This window comes from Microcaecilia unicolor, chromosome 1, assembly GCF_901765095.1.
Source record: "Microcaecilia unicolor chromosome 1, aMicUni1.1, whole genome shotgun sequence".
Lineage (NCBI taxonomy): Eukaryota > Metazoa > Chordata > Amphibia > Gymnophiona > Siphonopidae > Microcaecilia > Microcaecilia unicolor.
The window spans coordinates 654,072,576-654,092,605 of record NC_044031.1 but is presented as its reverse complement, the minus strand read 5'-3'; the positions used below and the strand labels follow the sequence as shown (position 1 = coordinate 654,092,605).

The 20,030-nt window shown below is 48.2% G+C and overlaps 1 protein-coding gene across 3 annotated transcripts in view; it reads left to right on the top strand.

Moving 5' to 3' along the window:
• Positions 1 to 20,030, top strand: part of SMTNL1 (smoothelin like 1) — a 341,784-nt gene that overhangs the window by 32,083 nt on the left and 289,671 nt on the right. For all 3 annotated transcript variants that reach the window (XR_003939938.1, XM_030186265.1, XM_030186254.1), the window contains exon 3: positions 10,412 to 10,501. Coding sequence is in view for 2 of the 3 variants with exons in the window: in XM_030186265.1 (XP_030042125.1) it covers positions 10,412 to 10,501 (90 nt within the window). In the remaining variant the exon portion in view is untranslated. The remainder of the gene's footprint in view (positions 1 to 10,411; positions 10,502 to 20,030) is intronic.

Below are 20,030 nucleotides of genomic sequence, written 5' to 3'. Positions count from 1 at the left end.
CAAGCATTCTATACATGTTATTCCTGGAATTGTGAATTTTTCCCAAGTCCATTTAGTAGTGGTTTATGGACTTGTCCTTTAGGAAACTGTCTAGCCCCTTTTTAAACTCTGCTAAGCTAACCGCCTTCACCACGTTCTCCGGCAGTTGAGGTTGTTTTAACTTGGTAAGATCTTGAGGTGAGGAAGCCTTTTATCCAATTGATGACATTTCCGCCGATCCCAAGTTTATCCAGTAGTTTGGGAATGCAGTTACCATATCAAATGCACTGGATAAATCGAATTGTAGAAGGAGGATGTTGTTTCCAAATAAGATTTCCTCTTTGAATTTGGATATTAGAGTGAGTAGGACGGTTTCTGTACTGTGGGCTGGACGGAAACCCGATTGCGATTCATGTACAATGGAGAATTTTTGAATATAGTCGTTGATTTGAGAGATCACACTGTTTTCCATCAATTTAATTAGCAAAGGGATAGAGGCGACAGGGCGGTAGTTGGTGACATTACTTGCTGGTTTCTTGGGGTTTTTAGGTATTGGTGTAAGTAGAATGCTGCCATGTTCCGTAGGGAATGAACCTTGTTGTAGCAGGAAGTTTAGGTGGGAGGTGAGATCTGTAATAAAGCGTTCTGGGGCATCTTTCATTAGGTAGTTGGGACATGGGTCAAGATGGCAGTGAGATTAGGAGAGCTTGGTGACCGTCATAGAAACTTCTTTAGTGGTGAGGAGGCTGAAATTTGTCCATGAGCGGTCAGCTGGAATTTTGTCTATGTAGGGGCCCCGTTCGTCAAGAAAGGTATCGATATTTGCACAGTCCTTGGGAATCGTACTGCAAAGATTGGTAATATTGTCATTGAAGAGTTTGGCCAGCTGGTCAGCAGATGGGTAGGTAGAGGGTGAGGATGTGACAGGGTTGGTGTTAAGAAGATTCTTTATGGGGACTTCCGGTGGAGCCGCGATCGAAGATGGCTGCCGAGGAGTGAGCTCCGTGAGACCCCTGGCGAGGCCCCCGGGATTGCGGCCGCTGAACCCCCCCCCCCCCCCAAAATAAGTGGCAAGATCAGGAGGTAGTAGGGGAACGAAGGAGGAGCGGCGAAACAGAGGCAAGCGGCACTGGGCGACCCGGGGAGACGTCCTGCAGACGAGCCGGCCCCGGGCAAGATGGCGGCTGGCACGGGTGAGCGACGGAGACGGAGGTGATAGGGTGATAGCAGGCACGAACAGCGATCTCCCTCCCCACCTGGGCGGGCAACTTGCGGCAGAAACACTAGTTGAAGAAAGTGCAGAGGAGCGAAGAGTGCTGGGACCGGAGTGGATTGAGACTTTTGTAGCGGCCCTTCTTCCCCTCCCCCCCTGGCTTGTGGCGTTTATGCAGGATGAAAAATGAACAACTGAAGGAGGGGGAGAGGTGAAGCTAGAAGAGGAGGGGAGCGCCCTAGTGAGGGGAAAAGCACCCTGAGACCAATTGAAACAAAGAGGCAGTAGCTTCAGCTGTGACTGGCCGGATAGCAGTCTGAGGAGCCCAGCAGCCATAACAGTGGAGGGGCCCCACGGCAGGAAGTGGCTTAGCCTGGAGGCCACAGCGTTGGGTCTGGTTTGGGCACGGGGCAAAATACACTGCTGGCAGGGCAGCTGCGGGACATTAGTGCAAGAAAAGCAGCTATATCAGAGAAATATTTGAAACAGCGGCCCAAGATGCCACCGAGAAAAAGCCTTGAAAAATTTAGATATACGGTGGTTCCTGCTGGTAAGGGGAAATCAGAGACGGCATGTAATAGCCAAGGAGTGGAAAAGCTGAGTGATATCCCATCGGACTCCGAAGAAGAGCCTCACAGAGTAGAGGGGGAAAATCCTGAAGAGATTTTGAAAGCAGATGTGGTGGGCTGGTTTAAAGAACTGAAGTCGGAGTTGACGGGCTACCGAACAGATGTCCAAAATACGCTCAGGGAGATGCGGGCGGAGATCCGAGACTTGGGAACACGAGTGGAGGAGGTGGAGGAACAACTTGAACGAGTGCAGGCGGAAGTAAAAAAAGATAGAGAAACATTTAGATACAGCGGAGATCCAACAATTGAAAGATCAGGTGGAAGACCTGGAAAATAGATCCCGCTGCAACAACCTGCGGTTTAAAGGAATCCCAGAGCTGGACATTTTTACTGACTCGGAGGCAGTGATAAAGGAACTGTGCCAGTTTATCCTAAATCCAGAGGAGGAGGGAGTGCAGCAGGAGATCCGCTTACAAAGAGTGCACCGAAGTACGGGGCCACAGCGAGATCTGGCACCTAGAGATATCATCGCTTGCTTTTTAGACTTTCCCACCAAAGAACGGATTTTGGTTAAAGCCAGACAGCAGAAGGTGATAACATGGAAAACTTACAAGATAGGAGTATATCAAGACCTGGCTGGTGTAACACTGCAAAAAAGAAGGACATTGTGAGAAGTGACAGGATTCATGCGAAATAAAGGGATCCGGTACAGATGGCTGTTCCCTTTTGCAGTGTGGCTTACAGTGAAGGGAAAGTCGAAGAAGGTGAAAACGCCGGAGGAAGCTTGGGCAGCGCTCAGTGCTTTGGGATGCGAGGGAGTTCCAGCCCAAGAGCAGCAGTCACAAAGGGCAGAGGCTCTAAGATCGGATTCGGCATGGCAGGTGGCAGTGAGCCGAGGGAAGAAGGGCGACAGAACTGCTTCTTGAAGCCTGAGAGTGACAGTTTTGGGATGAGTATGAAAGACATGTTCAGGAAATTGACTGCTTTTATGCTGAAGGGAAAGCTGATCTGGGGAGGGGGTGGTGAGCGACTGGGGGACATGGGAAGTAGAGGGATAAGAGGTCTAAGACGGGGGAGAGAGCCCTGTGCCAAAGTTGTGTAATGATGCCAATAAAGAATATGGGGGAGGAAGGGGCTGGAAGGATAATAAAGTGAGGTAAAGGTGGAGGGGAGGAACCCACATGCCATCAACGTGGGCAAAGGAGGAGGGGAGAGGAGGGGATTGGGGAACTGGGGGCCTGGGGGGGTTGCGGAGCTTCCTTTTTGCCTGACAGCAGTAGGCATGTCGGGTAAGGGAGGGATACAGGGAAGGGGGAGAGGGAGGGAGGGACAGGGAGGGAAGGGGGGGACCTGGGGGAGGGGGTGATTTGAAGGTGGGATCCTGGAATGTGAATGGTCTCAATAACCCCGGAAAGAGAGCGAGGGTACTGAAAGAGATCAATAGAGTGTGTTGTGACGTGTTGTTCTTGCAAGAGACACATTTGAGACCCAGATATGGGCATCTGTTATGCTCTAAAGCGAATAATGAGGTGATTGTGCACCAGGGGACAGGGGGGGAAGAAGGTAGGGGGCGTAGCTATACTGCTTAGACAGATCTGTGGAATGACTAACATGAAGGAATTCAAAGACACAACGGGGAGATGTGTGGCCATCCGGAGGCTGATGCAGGGGAAGGAGGTGACACTGGTTAATCTATATGCCCCAAACACAGGGCAGGGCGATTTTTTTCGCACACTATGGGAAGAGATTCAAGGGTTTATAGGAGGGCAGGTAATTGTGGGAGGAGACTTTAATATTGCTCCGGATGTGCGATTGGACCACTCGGGAGGAGGGGGGTACCAGTCAGGACCGGGGAGAAAGGCACTACGAAAATTCTTGGCCAATATGGAAGTGGTGGACAGCTGGAGGATAGTAAGGGGCACTCAGAGGGGGTACACATTCTACTCTTATGCAGCTAACTCCTATACCAGGATAGATGGGTTGTGGGTGCATCGCAACTGGGTGCCAACGATAGTGGAGACAGAAATAGAACCAATTCACATCTCTGATCATGCTATGATATGGTTTAGACTACAGGGATGGGGCTCCAGGAGGAGGAACACCAGGTGGAAACTAAATGAGTCTCTCTTGGGGGAAGACCAAGTGAGGGAAGAGGTGAAAGCTAGTATACAGGAATACTGGAGAACAAATGATACAGGAGAAGTGGGGGATGGGATACTGTGGGATGCAATGAAGGCTGTAGTGAGGGGTATACTGATTAAATGGGGAGCAAGGAAAAAGGGGGAGCGGGGACAGAAGATGATGGAGTTACGACAAAGATTGAGCAAACTTGAATGAACCCATCAGAGAAACTCGTCCCCCGGGTGTGGGAGGAGCTCCGGAAGATTAGGGGGGAGCTAAAGCAAGGGCAGATGGTGGAGGTGGAATACATGCGGACGAGAGTCCGACAGCAGTTCTTCGAGTATGCCAATAAATCTAGTGCTATGTTGGCCAGATGCCTGAGAGCGAAACGGGTAAAATCCAAGATACAAAAAATAAAAGATGGTAAAGGCGGGTGGTGGTATACAGACACCGACATAGAGAAGGGATTCCTAAGCTACTATACAAACCTGTATAGAGCTCCAGATGGAGAGTCACCTGAGACGGTTGCGAGGCATTTAGACTTGCTTCATCTGAAGAGCTTGAGTGAAGAAGGGCGCCAAAGGATGGAGGAGCCACTGAGTCAGGGGGAGATTATGGGGGTCATTCTAAAACTCCCCAATGGTAAGGCCCCTGGTCTAGATGGATTTACAGCAAGATTTTATAAACAGTTCGAGAGCCTGGTAAGCCCGCTATTGATGAGGGTTGGTAATGGGGTATTGGAGGGAAGAGAGCTCCCGAGATCAATGATGGAGGCAGGAGTGACTGTTATACCTAAACCGGGGAAAGACCCGACGGAGTGCGGGTCCTATAGACCCATTTCATTGCTAAACGTGGATGCCAAAATAAAAGCTAAGGTGCTGGCCAATAGATTGGGCAGTTTGCTACCTACATTAATAAATTCGGACCAAGCCGGTTTTATACCGGGGAGGCAAGTAGGCGATAATATCAGAAGAACATTGCACTTGATGTGGGAGGCCCAGCACACAAGAACTGGGGTAGCTATATTGTCGATAGACGCCGAAAAGGCTTTCGACAGGGTGAATTGGGGGTTCCTGCGGGCAGTGCTCCAGAGAGTGGGGTTGGGAGGGAATTTTAGTCTCTGGGTGGAGGCCCTGTATAAGAACCCAAAAGCGTGTCTGAATATCAGTGGGGGTTATTCGCCTTTTTTCTCGATTGGTAGAGGCACCAGACAGGGGTGTCCGTTGTCCCCCCTGCTTTTTGCCCTTTATGTAGAACCGTTGGCCTTGGCGATCAGAGATCACCCGGGGGTAAGGGGGATGAGGATTGGTGATCGAGAACACCGCATAGCGTTGTTTGCCGATGACATGCTACTCTATGTGAAAGACCCGGGAGACACACTACCGACAATTTTGGGGATATTTGAGGAGTATGAGAAATATGCAGGGCTTAAAATAAATAGGGATAAAAGTGAGATTTTGGGAGTTTCCTTAAGGGAGGAGGAGGAGGCAGAGGTAAGAGACAGGTTTGAGTTTAAATGGGCAAGACACAGAATTAGGTACCTAGGGATTCAGCTGCCGAGGGATCTAGAGAGGTTATTCTCACTTAACTATGGACGCTTGAAGAGCAGATACAAAATGACCTGATGAGATGGAAAAATAAATGGTTATCATGGTGCGGGAGGATGGCTTATTGTTCCTCTTCCAGACACTGCCAATAGCGGTGCCGAAACCATTTCTTAAGAGATTGCAGAGCTCCACATTGAAATTTATATGGGGTAACAAGAGACCGCAGCTGGCACAGAGGGTATTGTGGGGGGGGGGGGGGGGGGGGAAGGAGAGGGGAGGGAGAGCGGTACCCAACTTGGAGTGGTATTACTGGGGTTCTCAATTGAAGATGCTTTTGGATTGGGAACGGGGTAGGGAGAAACCTGCCATTCAGGTGGAACAAGCTTACTGGCCACAAAGGAAGTTGAAGACGTTGTGGACCTCTGAGAGTTTGGGGAGAGGGCAAAGAGGGAAGGGTAATCCATTCCTAAGACATCTATTGGAAGTGTGGGGATCGTTGAGGAGACGAAGGGGGCACCTAGCAGAGGTGTTCTCAATGGCTCACCTTAGGTGGGAGCCTAAATTCATAGCGGGCAAGGAGAATGCCATGTTTGCTAGATGGGAACGGAGGGGCATGGAGAGATTTAGAGATGGGTTGCACGGTAGGGGAATGTGGACCTTTGAGGAGCTGAGTAATAGGTATGGGATTCCGGAGGGAGACAGGTTTGCACATACACAACTAATACATTTCATGGGGAAACAGGGATGGAGGGGAGGAATACCAAGGGAGGGAGAATAGTTGGAAAACTTGTGGAGTGTGTTGAGAAAGGTCCCAAAGTCTATTTCTGTGGTGTACCGCTACCTCCAGGGAGAGGAAGAGCGGGCATACCCATTTCAGGGAGCATGGGAGAGAGATCTGCACTATTACTTTACAGAGCGGGAATGGGAGCACATATGTGGGGAAGTCCAGAAGGCTTCAGTGTGTGTATTGATACAAGAGAATGCCTATAAAGTACTCACGCGGTGGTACTACACACCTGAAAGGTTGAAAAAATGTATCCAGGGACTACGGATGAGTGTTGGAGATGCAAGACACAGATAGGTACATTTCTTCATGTGTGGTGGACCTGCCCGGTGGTGGTGCCATTCTGGCAAGCAGTGATGAAAGTGCTGGTCCGGATTATGGGGGCATCCCTGGTGTGTAATCCGCAGGCCTGCTTACTGGGGATGCACAATGAAAGGGAGGTGTGGGAGGAGAGTAAAATGATGCGCTGGGGAGTGGCAGCGGCAAAGTATCTCATAGCACGGTGTTGGAAGTCAGTGGACCCCCCAGACATAGGGGAATGGAAAGTCCAAGTACGGCAATTGTGGTACATGGAGAGATTAACGGTCTATAGAAGGGAGGGTGAACTCAAACGCAAGAAGGGATGGGCTAGGATGCAACACATGATAGAACATCTCTAAAGGGACTGGATAGACATTATAGGGAGGGGGGAATAGGGGGTACACTTAGAGGGAAGGGGAAGGGGGGAAAATCTTATATATTTGCATAAGTAATGGAGGGAACACAAGGGAAACATTAGTGGAGGGGGAAAGGTGTAAGGGACTGGGGGGGGGGAATACAGAGTTGAACAAGTGGTGATATGCAGTAACTAAAAGAGAGATTGTCTGATGTATCAACGTTCAGATACCAAGATATACAGAGGGGAGTATGTTCCGGGTGGTTATTTGTAAATGTAACTGAATGGAAAAGAAGCAAGTTAAAGGAGTCGTTTAATGAATATATTGAGACACATTTGCGAGATAGTTATAACAATTGATGTTTATTTAAGGTCACATGGTTGAGCCTGTTAATATATGTCAAAATGTAACACTGAATGGAAAAGAAATTAGACACAACAGTTGATTAGTGTGTATATAGAGGCACAATGGTGGGATAGTTATAACACTTGATGTTTACGCTATGTTACATGGTTACGAATGTAAATTTATGACAAAATGCAATAAAAATGTTAAAGATAAAAAAAAAAAAGATTCTTTATGAGTTGATATTGTTTTTTTATGTCTGTGCTGCTGGTTGTAAATGTTTGTGTGTAGTAGGATCTTTTGGCTCATTTAATGGCATTCTTGTAATTCCTGTGTGACTGTTTCCATGCGTTGTAGGTCAGGTCATTTTTTGATTTACTCCATGTTTTTTCTAGTTTCCTGGTTTGTGATTTTAGGTTTTTTAGTAGGTCGTTAAACCATGGTGATGGGTTACGCCTATGTAGAGTTTTAGTGCGTAGTGGGGCTATTTCGTCCAGTATAAGTTTACACCTATTGTCCCATTCTATAAAGAAGTAATTTGAGTTTGGTTGTGTAGACCAGTTGTTGTTGTAAATTTGTTGCCAGAACCTTTCCTTGTCAATCCGTTCTCTAGTGATGATTTTTACAGAGTCTTGTGTTTTAGGCTGGCCTTTCTTTCACCAGTGTAGGGATAGTGTCGATTTTATACTGATCCGACCAGGGGGTGGCAGACCAGTTGATAACAGATATGTAGATGTTTTGGTCCGTAGAGAATTTGTAAGAGATGATGTCGAGCGAGTGACCTTTGGTGTGGGTAGGTTGTATAGGAGGGATGTCAAGGTTACAAAGGTGAAAGAGATCCTTACATTTGCGGGTGTAGGCAGAGTTGGAATCCTCTAAATGTAAGTTTAAGTCCCCAATTAATAGTACATTGGAATTATTGATGCAGGCGTTTGATATAAAGACCATGAAGGTGGATAGATTGTTGTTCCAGTTAGTGGGAAGTCTGTAAAATAGGATACAAGTTAGATGGTCACATAACGCGGGATTGTGGAGTTTGATTGAAGCAATTTCAAGTTGTGGTGTAATGGTTTCAGAAATGGGTTCAGCTGAGAAACTTGATTTATAGATGGGTGCTATGCCTCTGCCTCTTTTTTGTTTTTTGTTTTTTTCTTTTCTGGCCCAGTGTGAGATTTTGTAGCCAGGGGGCATAGATCGAGTATGATGGGATCTTTTGGGTAACGGACCTAGGTTTCTGTGATGAATAAGAGGTCAAGATTGTCTGACTTAATCCAGTCTGTAAGGATTTCAGTTTTATTAACTGCTGATCTTGCATTGATGTATCCCACAGGGATCGGCAGTATATGCAGTGAGAGAGACCATACAAATGTTACACTAGATTCATTAACAGCTGAAAAATCAACTACAAATGGCTATGGTAGCTTACCAGCATCTGATGAATTAGAGAAAACAGGAAAGAAATATCGTACATCATGGACCAAAAGATATGTGTAGCAGCAAAAAAAAAAAAAAAAAATAGTCACAATAGTCTTACCAGTACCACTGTTACCTGGGGCCTTTCCCCCATCATTAGGAAAATCAATTCTGTCATGCTTGAGCTGGAAGAACCCTAGTTCTTGAGAATCTATCCCTGTGGTTCCCAAACCTGTCCCGGGGTAACCGTAGCCGATCAGGTTTGCAGGATATTTGCAATGAATATTCATGAGATTGATTTGCATGCACTGTTCCCACTGCGTGCACATTTCTTTCATAAATATTCAGTGTGGGTATCTGGAAAACCTGACTGGCTAAGGTTCCCCCAGGACAGGTTTGGGAACCACTTATCTATCCCATATTCCATGTTTCCTTTCTAAACCAATTTGCAAAATATCTTTCCATGATCAGATCACAAACATCCATCCCTAATCTGGATCCAAGAACATATGGAATACTTGGTCAAGACTATTCTAGATTCAAACAGAAGTAGAAACAGTCTACTATATACATAGACTGGGGTGGATGAAGGCTGGAAGAACACTCACGAGAGCCCCTGTAAAATATAAATGCCTTGGCAAAGTTATGTTAAGACAATATCCTTTGAATCTGGGTTCCAAGTATCCTTGATAGAAGGGCAGTATTCAAGATCAAGTCACTATTTGGGGACTTCAAGTGGTCCAGCTCAGGAGGCAGGGCAGGGGGCTTAGGTACTGGACCCAACCAGGCATTAACACAAGGACCTGCGGCAACAGGGGAAAAGACAGGATGAACCTTATGGCCACAACCCTAAGGCACCAGGATTAGTCAGGGTTGTTGGGAATCAGGAAGTTGTTCTCAGCAACCAGAAGACAATCCAGATCTCAAACTTAGCTAAGCTCCTGTATCTGCTTGCCTGCTCTTGAGGCTTGCTCTATTCCAGACTTATTTCCAACTCTGAAGGCCTGTTTGCTTCAGACTTGTTTCAGGGACCAGTCGCTCCAACCTCTTCCTACTTCTGAGACTTATTTGGTTATTACTTTATTCCAGTTTCTATGATCACTGAAGTCTTACCCAACCTGAACTGTGAGTATTTCTAAGGCAGGGGACCTAACAGAGAGAGGGATGGAAAAAAAAGCAGGTGACCATTTTTGGGAGGAAAGGAGAGAGCCAAAAGAAGAGATTTATTAAATAAGAGGAAATGAATGCAAATAAAGATGGAAACATGGTGGATTTGAGGCAGAGGTAGAGGGGAAAAGAGAATGAAATAGAGAAGAGGTGAAATACAAGGGGAGAAAGAAGTGAAAAGAAGATAGAAAAGAGGAGCAAAATCGTAACTGAAGGCAAGAAAAAAATAAAGTAAACTATCCACACATACAAAAATATAGAAAGTTATTTTTTTGAATAAAAGTGTTTAAAAATGTAACAATTTTGTATAAAAATTGCTTTTTCTGTGCATTTTAACAAATGTAAAACTTATGAGTTATTCGGTTACCTAACCAAATCTTCTAACCATTGGCACACCATGTACCTTGAAGAGGTACAGAAAGCCAGCCATACCAATAACTCCTGCATCTGGAGCCTTATAAGAAAAGGAGCATACTCAATGACAGTATATTTGTTCCAGATCAAGGATAATGACATATATAAAAAAAAATTGTAAAGCAATGATGTGTTGTATACCCTGACGTACATGATTTTCTCTGTCTTCTGAAATATACCTTTCTCAATTCCTGTTTTCATAGGAGAAACAGACAATGGGTTCCCGATGGAGGTGATACAAGCAGGGCAAACCCCCATATCTTTTCTGATAAAAAATGACGATGGAATTACAGGTATCTTGACATAACCTACATTTTCTGAAATTACATAAACTATCAGTTTCATTGCCAGTGGAAATGTGCAAAATGCTTGTACTCTCTCTTGGTTGAGCAATATTCGTAAGGGATCAGGTTGTACTTCAATAGGGATTTTGGGTAAGGGAAATTTCTGAGGGATTGTCACAGCACCCATTGCTGGGGCTAGTTTTAGAGGGGTATTTTGTAATTCAGATATTATGCCTGGTGGAACAGAGTAGTTCACTCTTCATGGCCCTGAGAGATCGTTGCTTATTTCTGCTATCTACCAAGAGTCCATACATTTGGGAGCTTCAAAAGTCCTATGAGGTGAGATTACTAACCATCTGCAGGAGAGAGAGCTCAGTGTTCACAAGGCTCTTACACAGTGTGAGCAGCTTGTGGCAGAAAATGCAATATCAAAGGATTCTTTTCCAAAATAGGTGCCATTTTCTTGCAGCAAGGAGAATAACTGCCTTACACCCACATGATAGCATGGGGAAGTGTACTGTACAAAAAGAACCTGGGGAGGGGTGTAAGAGTTGGAAAAGAGGTACAAAGCTTAGGTATTGGACAAGGAAGTATCAGCTGTGCCTGTAAATATATTACCTTGAGTTCAGATTTGGAAAAGATGAGTAATTGCATTTAAAATTGCAACCAAAAGGGAGTATCTCTCACAAGTCCAATTTAGTGTTGATAAAGAACTGCTTGGAGACTTGAAAATTAGTGGATCAGAAATAGCAGTTAGCAGGAAGAACAGAAACTTCCTTGTCATCAAGCAGATGAAGCCATTACGTATGGGTTGTGTCTATCAACCAGCAGGGGGAGATAGAGAGCACTCAACTTTTCACAGTGCCTCATGGCCAGCTAGCTCCACTGCCTCTTCAGTATTCTCTATCTCCCCAAGCAGGGTGGCTGCAGCTTTTCGAGCTCCATCAAAAAACTGCCTGGGGGTGCCTCCTGGCTTGCCAGTTGTTAGCCGGGGTGTTAGAGGCTATAGCAGTTTCACTTTGAAGGCACATAGGTCAGCCGTTTCCTTGCCTTACCCATGCCCCCGTGGATGTGGACATATTAGCTTGCTTTTCCCTGTCCTTTCCCACTCAGTGGATGCAGGCACATTGGTTCGCCTTTCCCTGCCTTTCCCACTTATCTGAGCCTCCGGAGTGTTTTTATTTACCTCTTTTGCCTCTGCTTTCCTCACAGCGTTAAAAAAAATAAAAAAAATAAATAATTAAAGTCGCGTCGCGCTTTAGTGCAGCGATCTTGGAAAAGAGGTTTTTTTCTTGAGATTCTTTTGCAGGACCGGAGCTGTGATACTCGGTCTAGTGAGGTAAGAGTGTTTTCTGACTCCTCCGGGGTGGGCCCGCGATCGGGACGTTTTTGGCGCGAACCGCCATTTTTGAATTTTACAGCCGTTTTCGGCGATGGCTGCGGAGACTGTAAAGCGCTGTTCTAAATGTGACAAGCGGAAATCAGCAGCGGGGCTCTCTAATTCATAATGTACAGACGGTAGAGCCGGCCCGAGCATGGCGAGCGGCGATCTTTCGCGCTCTGAGCTGGCAGCGGATGCCATTTTGGATTTTCCACAAGGCGCGGCCTCCGTTGCGATGGAGAGCCCTGAATCCGGGGGGGGGGGGGGGGTCCTCTGAGTGAGGCTAATAATAGAGCTGATAGCTCTGGGCAGGATCCGGGCGGTCAGGGAGCGGGTTTCTCCCCTGATTTTGTTTTAATGCTGCATAGGGCATACATGCTTAAAAGAGCTCTTCCACAGGGATCTTCGGACCCTCTGCCTGCCCCCCCCCCGGTGGATCCTGGCCTTTTGGAGTTGGCTTTGCCTGTTTCTTATCCTCCTGATAAACGCAGAAGGGCTAATTCCCCTTCTGAGTGTGGCGCACCCCCCTTTCCCCCTCCCCCCCCCCCCCCCCCCCCCCCCCGTGGTCAGGCTGTGAGGATTCTGAGGGGTCTGGCAGAACTTCTTGGGCTGAGGAGCCAGAGTCGGGTGCAGAATTGCCACAGGAGCTTGATGATCCGTCTGTGGTGAGGATTTTCCACCGCGAGGAGCTGCCAGTGCTTATTTCAGATGCCTTACAAGCCCTCTCGATTGAAGATCCTGGGAGTGGCACAGCCTCCTCTGTTAATCCAAGGATGGCTAGTACCAGAAAGCCTGCTCGAGCCTTTCCTTTGCATGAGCTTATTTCGGCTCAATGGCCTGACCCCGAGGGACCTTTGAAGGTTGCCAGGGCTATGGGGCAATTATACCCTCTGAGTGAGGAACATTTGGCTCGCTTTGCAATGCCTAAAGTGGATGCCCTGGTCACGGCTGTGACAAAGAGAACTACCCTTCCTGTTGAAGGAGGTGTTGCCCTGAAGGATATTCAAGACCGCAGGCTTGATTCAGCTCTGAAGCGGTCCTTTGATTTGGCAGGTCTCACTGTTCGGGCGTCTGCATGCAGTTGTTATGCTGCTAGAGCCTGCCTGGCTTGGTTACAGCAGGCAGTGGAACAGCCCGGTGATGGAGCGGAGACCTTATCTGAAGTGGCTCCGCGGATGGAGTCGGCCTTGTCCTTTTTGGCTGACGCCCTTTATGATATGGTCAGAGCTTCGGCTAAACAAATGGCTGTAGCAGTGGCGGCTCGCCGCACTCTTTGGCTATGACATTGGGCGGCGGACATGGCCTCTAAACAAAGGTTGGTGAAGTTGCCTTTTCAAGGCCTTCTCCTGTTTGGTGAGGAGCTGGAAAACATTGTTAAAGGCCTGGGGGATTCCAAACCTCAGCGCTTGCCCGAAGATAGGCCGAAGCCTTCCTCTTAGGGTCAGGCGGTCCGCTCCTCTTACAGACCTCGCTTCCGTGAAGCTAGAAGGTACTGCCCGGGGCGTGCTGCTGGGTTCACTTCGTGTGCCCGCTTTCAGCAGAGAAACTCCTTTCGCTCGGACATACGTTCCGCAGCTTCCGGTTCAAGGCCTGGAGTTCAGGGGCGACCCTCTCAATGATGGTGCGCCGGCCCCCTCCTCGTTTCCTGTCATCGGAGGAAGACTTTCCCTCTTTTTCGAGGAGTGGACCAAAATCTCCGCAGATCAGTGGGTCTTGGACCTGATCAGAGACGGATACCGAATAGAGTTTGATGCCCCGGTGAGAGACGTGTTTGTGGAGTCCCGATGCGGTTCTGCCGCCAAACGGGCAGTGGTAGAGGAGACTTTGCACAGTCTGTGTGAGATAGGGGCTGTGACCCCGGTGCCTCCCGCCGAACAAGGACTAGGCCGCTACTCCATTTACTTTGTGGTGCCACGAAAAGGCGGGTCTTTTCGCCCGATCCTGGACTTAAAAGAGCTAAACAAGTCCTTAAGAGTGTGGCATTTTCACATGGAAACCCTGCGCTCCGTCATTGCGGCAGTACAGCCAGGAGAGTTTCTCACATCTCTGGACCTGAAAGAAGCTTACTTGCACATACCAATTTGGCCCCCGCACCAGACGTGTTTGCGGTGTTGGGAAAACATTTCCAGTTTCGGGCCTTGCCTTTTGGCCTCGCCACAGCTCCCCGAACCTTCTCCAAGGTAATGGTGGTAGTAGCTGCCTTTCTCAGGCGAGAGAGTATCCGGGTTCACCCGTACCTAGACGACTGGCTCATCAGAGCAGACTCAGAAAAAGAGAGTTATCTAGCTACAGCCAGAGTGGTTTCAGTCCTTCAGTCTCTGGGCTGGGTCGTCAATATGGCCAAACGTTACCTGACCCCCTCGCAATCTCTAGAATATTTGGAGGCCAGGTTCGACACAGCCTCGGGCTATGTGTTTCTTCCCGAGCAAAGGCGGTGCAAGCTTCAGAATCAGGTCCGTCTGCTCCTGAGGATGCCCCGCCCGCGAGCTTGGGACATTGTCCAGCTGTTGGGATCGATGACGGCCACCTTGGAAGTGGTGCCATGGGCGAGAGCGCACCTGAGACCTCTACAGTATTCTCTACTTCAATGATGGTCTCCAGTATCTCAGGATTATCAGTGCAGACTTTCTTGGCTCCCTGCGGCCCGCCTCAGTATGGAGTGATGGCTCTCAGACAGCATGTTGCGGCGGGGAATGCAGCTGGCGCTCCCCGATTGGTGCCTAGTGGTGACAGATGCCAGCCTGAAGGGCTGGGGTGCACATTGCCAGGGGAAGCATGCCCAGGGTCTGTGGACGCCCGACGAGTCGGAGTGGTCTATCAACCGCCTGGTGTTGAAAGCGGTGTTTCTGGCTCTTCTGGCCTTTCAAGTGACCCTGGAAGGATTGGCTGTCCGAGTGATGTCGGACGACACGACAGCAGTGGCCTACATAAATCGACAAGGCGGCACTCAGTGCAGAGCTCTAGCCGCGCAGGCCGAACAAATTTTCCACTGGGCCGAGCTGCATCTACAGTCCCTGTCAGCAGCTCACATTGCAGGTCAGAGCAACGTGCAAGCCGACTATCTAAGCAGGCATCAGATCGATCCAGCGGAGTGGGAACTAGCAGACGATGTATTCCTGCAGATATGTGCCAAATGGGGCAAGCCAGTGATGGATCTTATGGCGACCAGTTCCAATGCCAAAGTCTCGTGCTTCTTCAGCAGACAGAGGGATCCTCGCTCTGCTGGGTTGGATGCCTTGGCTCAACCCTGGCCCCTGGGCTTGCTGTATGTCTTCCCTCCGTGGCCCTTGATAGGGTGAGTGCTCCTGCGGATTTGGCTGCATCCAGGAGAAGTGGTGCTCATCGCCCCGGATTGGCCCAGGAGGCCTTGGTATGCGGACCTCTGACAGATGCTGTTGGAGGCTCCCTTTTCGTTACCTCTGGTTCTGCACCTGTTGTCACAGGGTCCGGTGGCCATGAAGGACGCCTGCCGCTTTGGTCTTATGGCATGGCGATTGAGAGGGCGCAATTGAGAGATAAAGGCTACTCAAATAAGGTAATTTCCACTCTCCTGCAGGCCCGTAAGCACTCCACTTCCGAGGCTTATGCCAAGATTTGGCACCAGTTTGAAGTCTGGTGTGTTTCAAGAGCGCTTTCTCCGTTGCGGGCTCCTGACTCGCCGATTCTGGACTTTTTGCAGGATGGTGTACACAAAGACTTGGCCTATAATTCCCTGCGGGTGCAAGTGGCAGCATTGGCCTCCCTGCGTGGCAAGGTTGAAGGCGTGTCCTTAGCTGCTCATCCAGATGTGGCACGGTTTCTTAGAGGGGTGCTTCGGCTCCGTCCTCCCATGTGGGCACCTTGTCCAGCTTGGAACCTGGGGTTAGTATTGAAGGCCCTTCAGGGGTCTCCCTTTGAACCGCTTCGGCGTGCTTCAGAGAAAGATTTGACACTGAAGGCCGTCTTTTTAGTGGTCATTACTTCGGCGAGACGGGTGACAGAGCTCCAGGCGCTGTCCTGTAGAGACCCTTTTCTGCAATTCTCAGAGTCAGGGGTCACGGTTCGGACCGTGCCTTCCTTCATGCCTAAGGTGGTTTCAGCGTTTCACCTAAACCAGCCTGTTTTTCTTTCCTCCTTTGTTGAGGAGGAGTTTCCAGATTCATTTGGGCAGTTGCACCTTTTGGATGTGCGCAGGACTCTGTTGCAGTATCTGTGAATTACAAATTCTTTCAGGACCTCTGATCATCTTTTTGTGCTTTTTGCAGGTCCTCGCAGAGGGTCTTCAGCGTCTAAAGCCACTATTGCCCATTGGCTCAAAGAAACTATCTTTTCAGCATATCTGCTGTCTGGCCGGGCTCCGCCTGAAGCCTTTAAGGCACATGCCACAAGAGCGATTTCCTCTTCCTGGGCGGAAACTGGAACACTATCTCTTCATGAGATTTGCAGTGCTGCAACATGGGCCTCTAAGCTCTCTTTCGCCCGACATTACAGGCTGGATGTGGCTGCCAGGAGGGATGCGCGTTTTGGAGCACAGGTGCTAGCGCGTGGTGTGGCTTGTTCCCATCCTATTTAGGGATTGCTTTGTTACATCCCATACGTAATGGCTTCATCTGCTTGATGACAAGGAAGGGAAAATTAGGTTCTTACCATGATAATTTTTTTTCCTTTAGTCATAGCAGATGAAGTCATGAGCCCTCCCTGTATGATTGTCTGTATTGCAGTGATTCTGATTTTAGGTGTTGTTCGTGTTTCCTGAAGTTATATTCCTTCCTTGGGGAGTCGGAAAACAGTCTTCAGGATTCTTGTTACACTTATAGGAGGATGAGTTCATTCCCTCCAGTTCATGTTTTGGGAGGATGAGTTTATTCCCTCGAGGAGGATGCAAGTATTCCCTCCGCTTATACAAAGTGGAGGACGAGTTCATTCCCTCCTTTTTTGAGTTCATGCCCTTGTTAAGGGGCCATCGTTCGCTGTGAGCAAAGTTCATGTTATTCACATTGTGGTTTGCCATACTGCTTTGGAAGCTTCAAATACTGAAGAGGCAGTGGAGCTAGCTGGCCATGAGGCACTGTGAAAAGTTGAGTGCTCTCTATCTCCCCCTGCTGGTTGATGGACACACCCCATACATAATGGCTTCATCTGCTATGACTAAAGGAAAGAAAATTATCATGGTAAGAACCTAATTTTCCCATCTTGTAATACGGTGGCAAATTGGTGAAGAGAGGATGGGAGTTTTAGGTAATAGCACAAGATCTTAGTAAAATATTTGACAGAAATGAACTGGAGTCACTGTATGGATTAGGAGATGTCAATGTGAATGGCTGGAGGGAGCACTCAAAAGTTCTAGTCCGTGAAGCAAATAAAGGAGCAGGTTATTCTGTGGTTTTGGAAGGCACTGCTAGAGATGAAAACACAGGTAAATGGCTTCAAGGTATTTAAAAGCCTGTCCCTGATCGATTACTCAAGGCCCGTGATGCCAGCTCTGATCTGTGTGGGCAAAGCTGTGTTGGAAGAGAACTCCGTTTTAATGTCCCGTGGGGGAAGGCCTCATAATTGCAATTCACTAGCAAAATTTAATGACTGTTGGATTCACCATTTAATGAAGTTTTTCCTCCCTTGCTTGCTCCTAAGATTGCAAGGAACTTTTCTAGTAAGATTCCCTCTCAGGGTCAGTGGGTCTCTCTGCTCACACATCTTGTTGCTCACTAGCAGCTGCCTAAGAGCAATGAGTTCAACAAGAAAGAAAAGGCAGAGAACGAGAAAGAGAAACAGAGGAAGAAAGATGCACAGAAAGGAAGGAGGAGGGTAATACTAGCAGGTAGGTCACTCAGAGTGGAAAGCATCTCGCATGGATCTGCAGAATTGGCCACTTTGGTGTTTGATTTTTTTTTTCCCCAGGGTTTTGCAGAAGATCAAGGGCTAACCCTCACAATTCAGGAAGATTCTTGTATGACATTTTTATATTGATGTTCACTGCAAGATCTTTTTATTTTCTACTTTGTTAGCTTCTGCAGTCCCAGCCTCTCCCAGCAGGAGGCATTGTACAGAATAGTGTAGGAGCACTGACTGTGAGATGTTCACATCGTCTACAATTGTAGCCTTCCATATCGTCCCACAGATCAATCCAGAGATGAGTGGGTTATGTCCCCCTACCAGCAGGTGGAGATAGAGAGAACTTCAGAGTCTTAGTATATGTAGACCTGTGCAGCCAGCTTACTCTCAGTATTCTCTCTATCTCAGCAGGTGAATGGACATATCCTGTGCAGCTCTCTGGATTGAGATTTGCTCCTAGCCTGTTTCCTCAGGATTAATTGAGCTAAAGGTTTCGTGGCTATGTTGAGCCAGTAAGGGGTACACCTGGTGGTGCCAGGTCTCTCCCCTACCCCTTCCCTGTCGCCAGGCTTGGTGGCAATATGCTTTTGATTCTCCCTGCAACTCCTGCCTCTTAAAAATTAAAAAAGAGATCAGAAAAGAAAGAGGATTAAGCAGAACCAAAGTGCTTATGGCTTTTCAGCGCCTCGTGGGACACAACATCGGTTGGTATTCCTCTGGGCTCTGTTTTTCTACTTACTTTGGGTGAGTGCCATTTTCTTCTTTAACGTTTGAAACTTTTGGATTTGCCGTGGTTCTGAGCTATAATGGGGTTTATTTTATGTTTGGTGCTGACAGGGGAGCGTTATTTAGACTCCGTTGATATTGCCAGATAGCGCTGTAGTTTTGGCTGGCTTTTTTTCACTGTCGCGGTTGCCATCTTGGGCTGGGACTTCGGTTTAGAGCGGCGCATTTAGGCACCGTTCAGTTTCGCTGTTCCTATGCTAGGAAGTACTGTTAGAGTGGGATTGGCGGTACTCGGGGCGGTAGAATTTTTTGCCAACCCGACTTCCTCTCGTCAGCTGTTTCCTGTTACGGTGGAGAGGAATTTTATTGTGGTGAGAGATTTTCGGGTTCTGATCCTCATTTTCCTCTCGGGACGGTTTCGGTCTCTAGTATTGTAGCTGGTACTTTTTTGGGTTCCTGATTTAAGGGCAGCATTGTGGCAAATAGTTTTGCCTGCTCTAGACTCTGGTATCAGGCAGCTTTCAGGCCCTTGTGTCAGTGCGGTATAGGACAATTTTCCACCTTTCTACTGGTGGGGTGGCTCAGAGGCATATTTTCAAAGCACTTAGCCTTCCAAAGTTCCATAGAAACCTATGGAACTTTGGAAGGCTAAGTGCTTTGAAAATATACCTCTCAGGAATCCTATGGGCTATGTGTATGTTAGTAGCCTGTAAGGGGACGGGGTCTTATTTTTCCTCAGTTCTCTCTTTGCCTGGCTGGCTAATACAGCTAGCATGGTAGCTGTTAGATGCTTAGTTAGTTCCTTTCTGGGTCAGCACATGGTCTACTAGCTCAGGCTTCTGTTTTCAACAGTACAGGTGGACTTTTCAGGGCTGATCCCATGGTATGGGAACTCCGTGGTTTTGCTGCAGCTAGGCTCTCCTCTCAGAGTTCTGGTTGCCATGGTATTCTTGTCGCCTGTCTTGGGCACAGGTGTTTATTTTTCTTGGATGTTGTTAGCCTCTAGGCATGGAGGCCTGCTCCAGACACCTAGCCCTGCTAGCTCTATGGGTTTTCAGGTGCGGACTTGCAGCAGGATGTATGTTTGACTGCAGTAGGCAGCTTTTTGGGGCCTGAGTGGTTGCAGCTCTGGCTTAGTAAGGACCTGAGGGGCAGCTTTGGGCTAGTGCTGCATTTTCTTGGCTAGGGCTGGATTCTCGAGGCTGCCCTTTGCCAGCTTTTTTGTAGGCTGCTTCTTGCAGTTTTTTTCTGTGCAGCAGCTAGTTTCGACCTCATGGCTGTTCTGGTTGCCTCCGTTTTCACCTTTTGGGTGGTCTGGGAGGTGGCACGGGGAGCTTGGTGTCTGTATGGCATGGTGGCTTTGGTTTTGTTCTCCTGTCTGTGCTCCATGTTGCTGGATTTGTTCGGTCTTGGGACGGAGGCTTGGGCCATTGTGGGGACATTATCCATGTGTAGTCTTTGACCTTCACTCCTTGCTCCTTCTGGGAGTTTTGGCCCTGGCCCCGTATTGGGCAGATGGTCTCTCTCCTGTCTGCCAGCATCAGCTCAGTTTTTATTCGAACTGAGCGACTGATGGTGTTCGCTCTCTGGTCCTGGTATTTGGCTCCATCTGGGGATTGC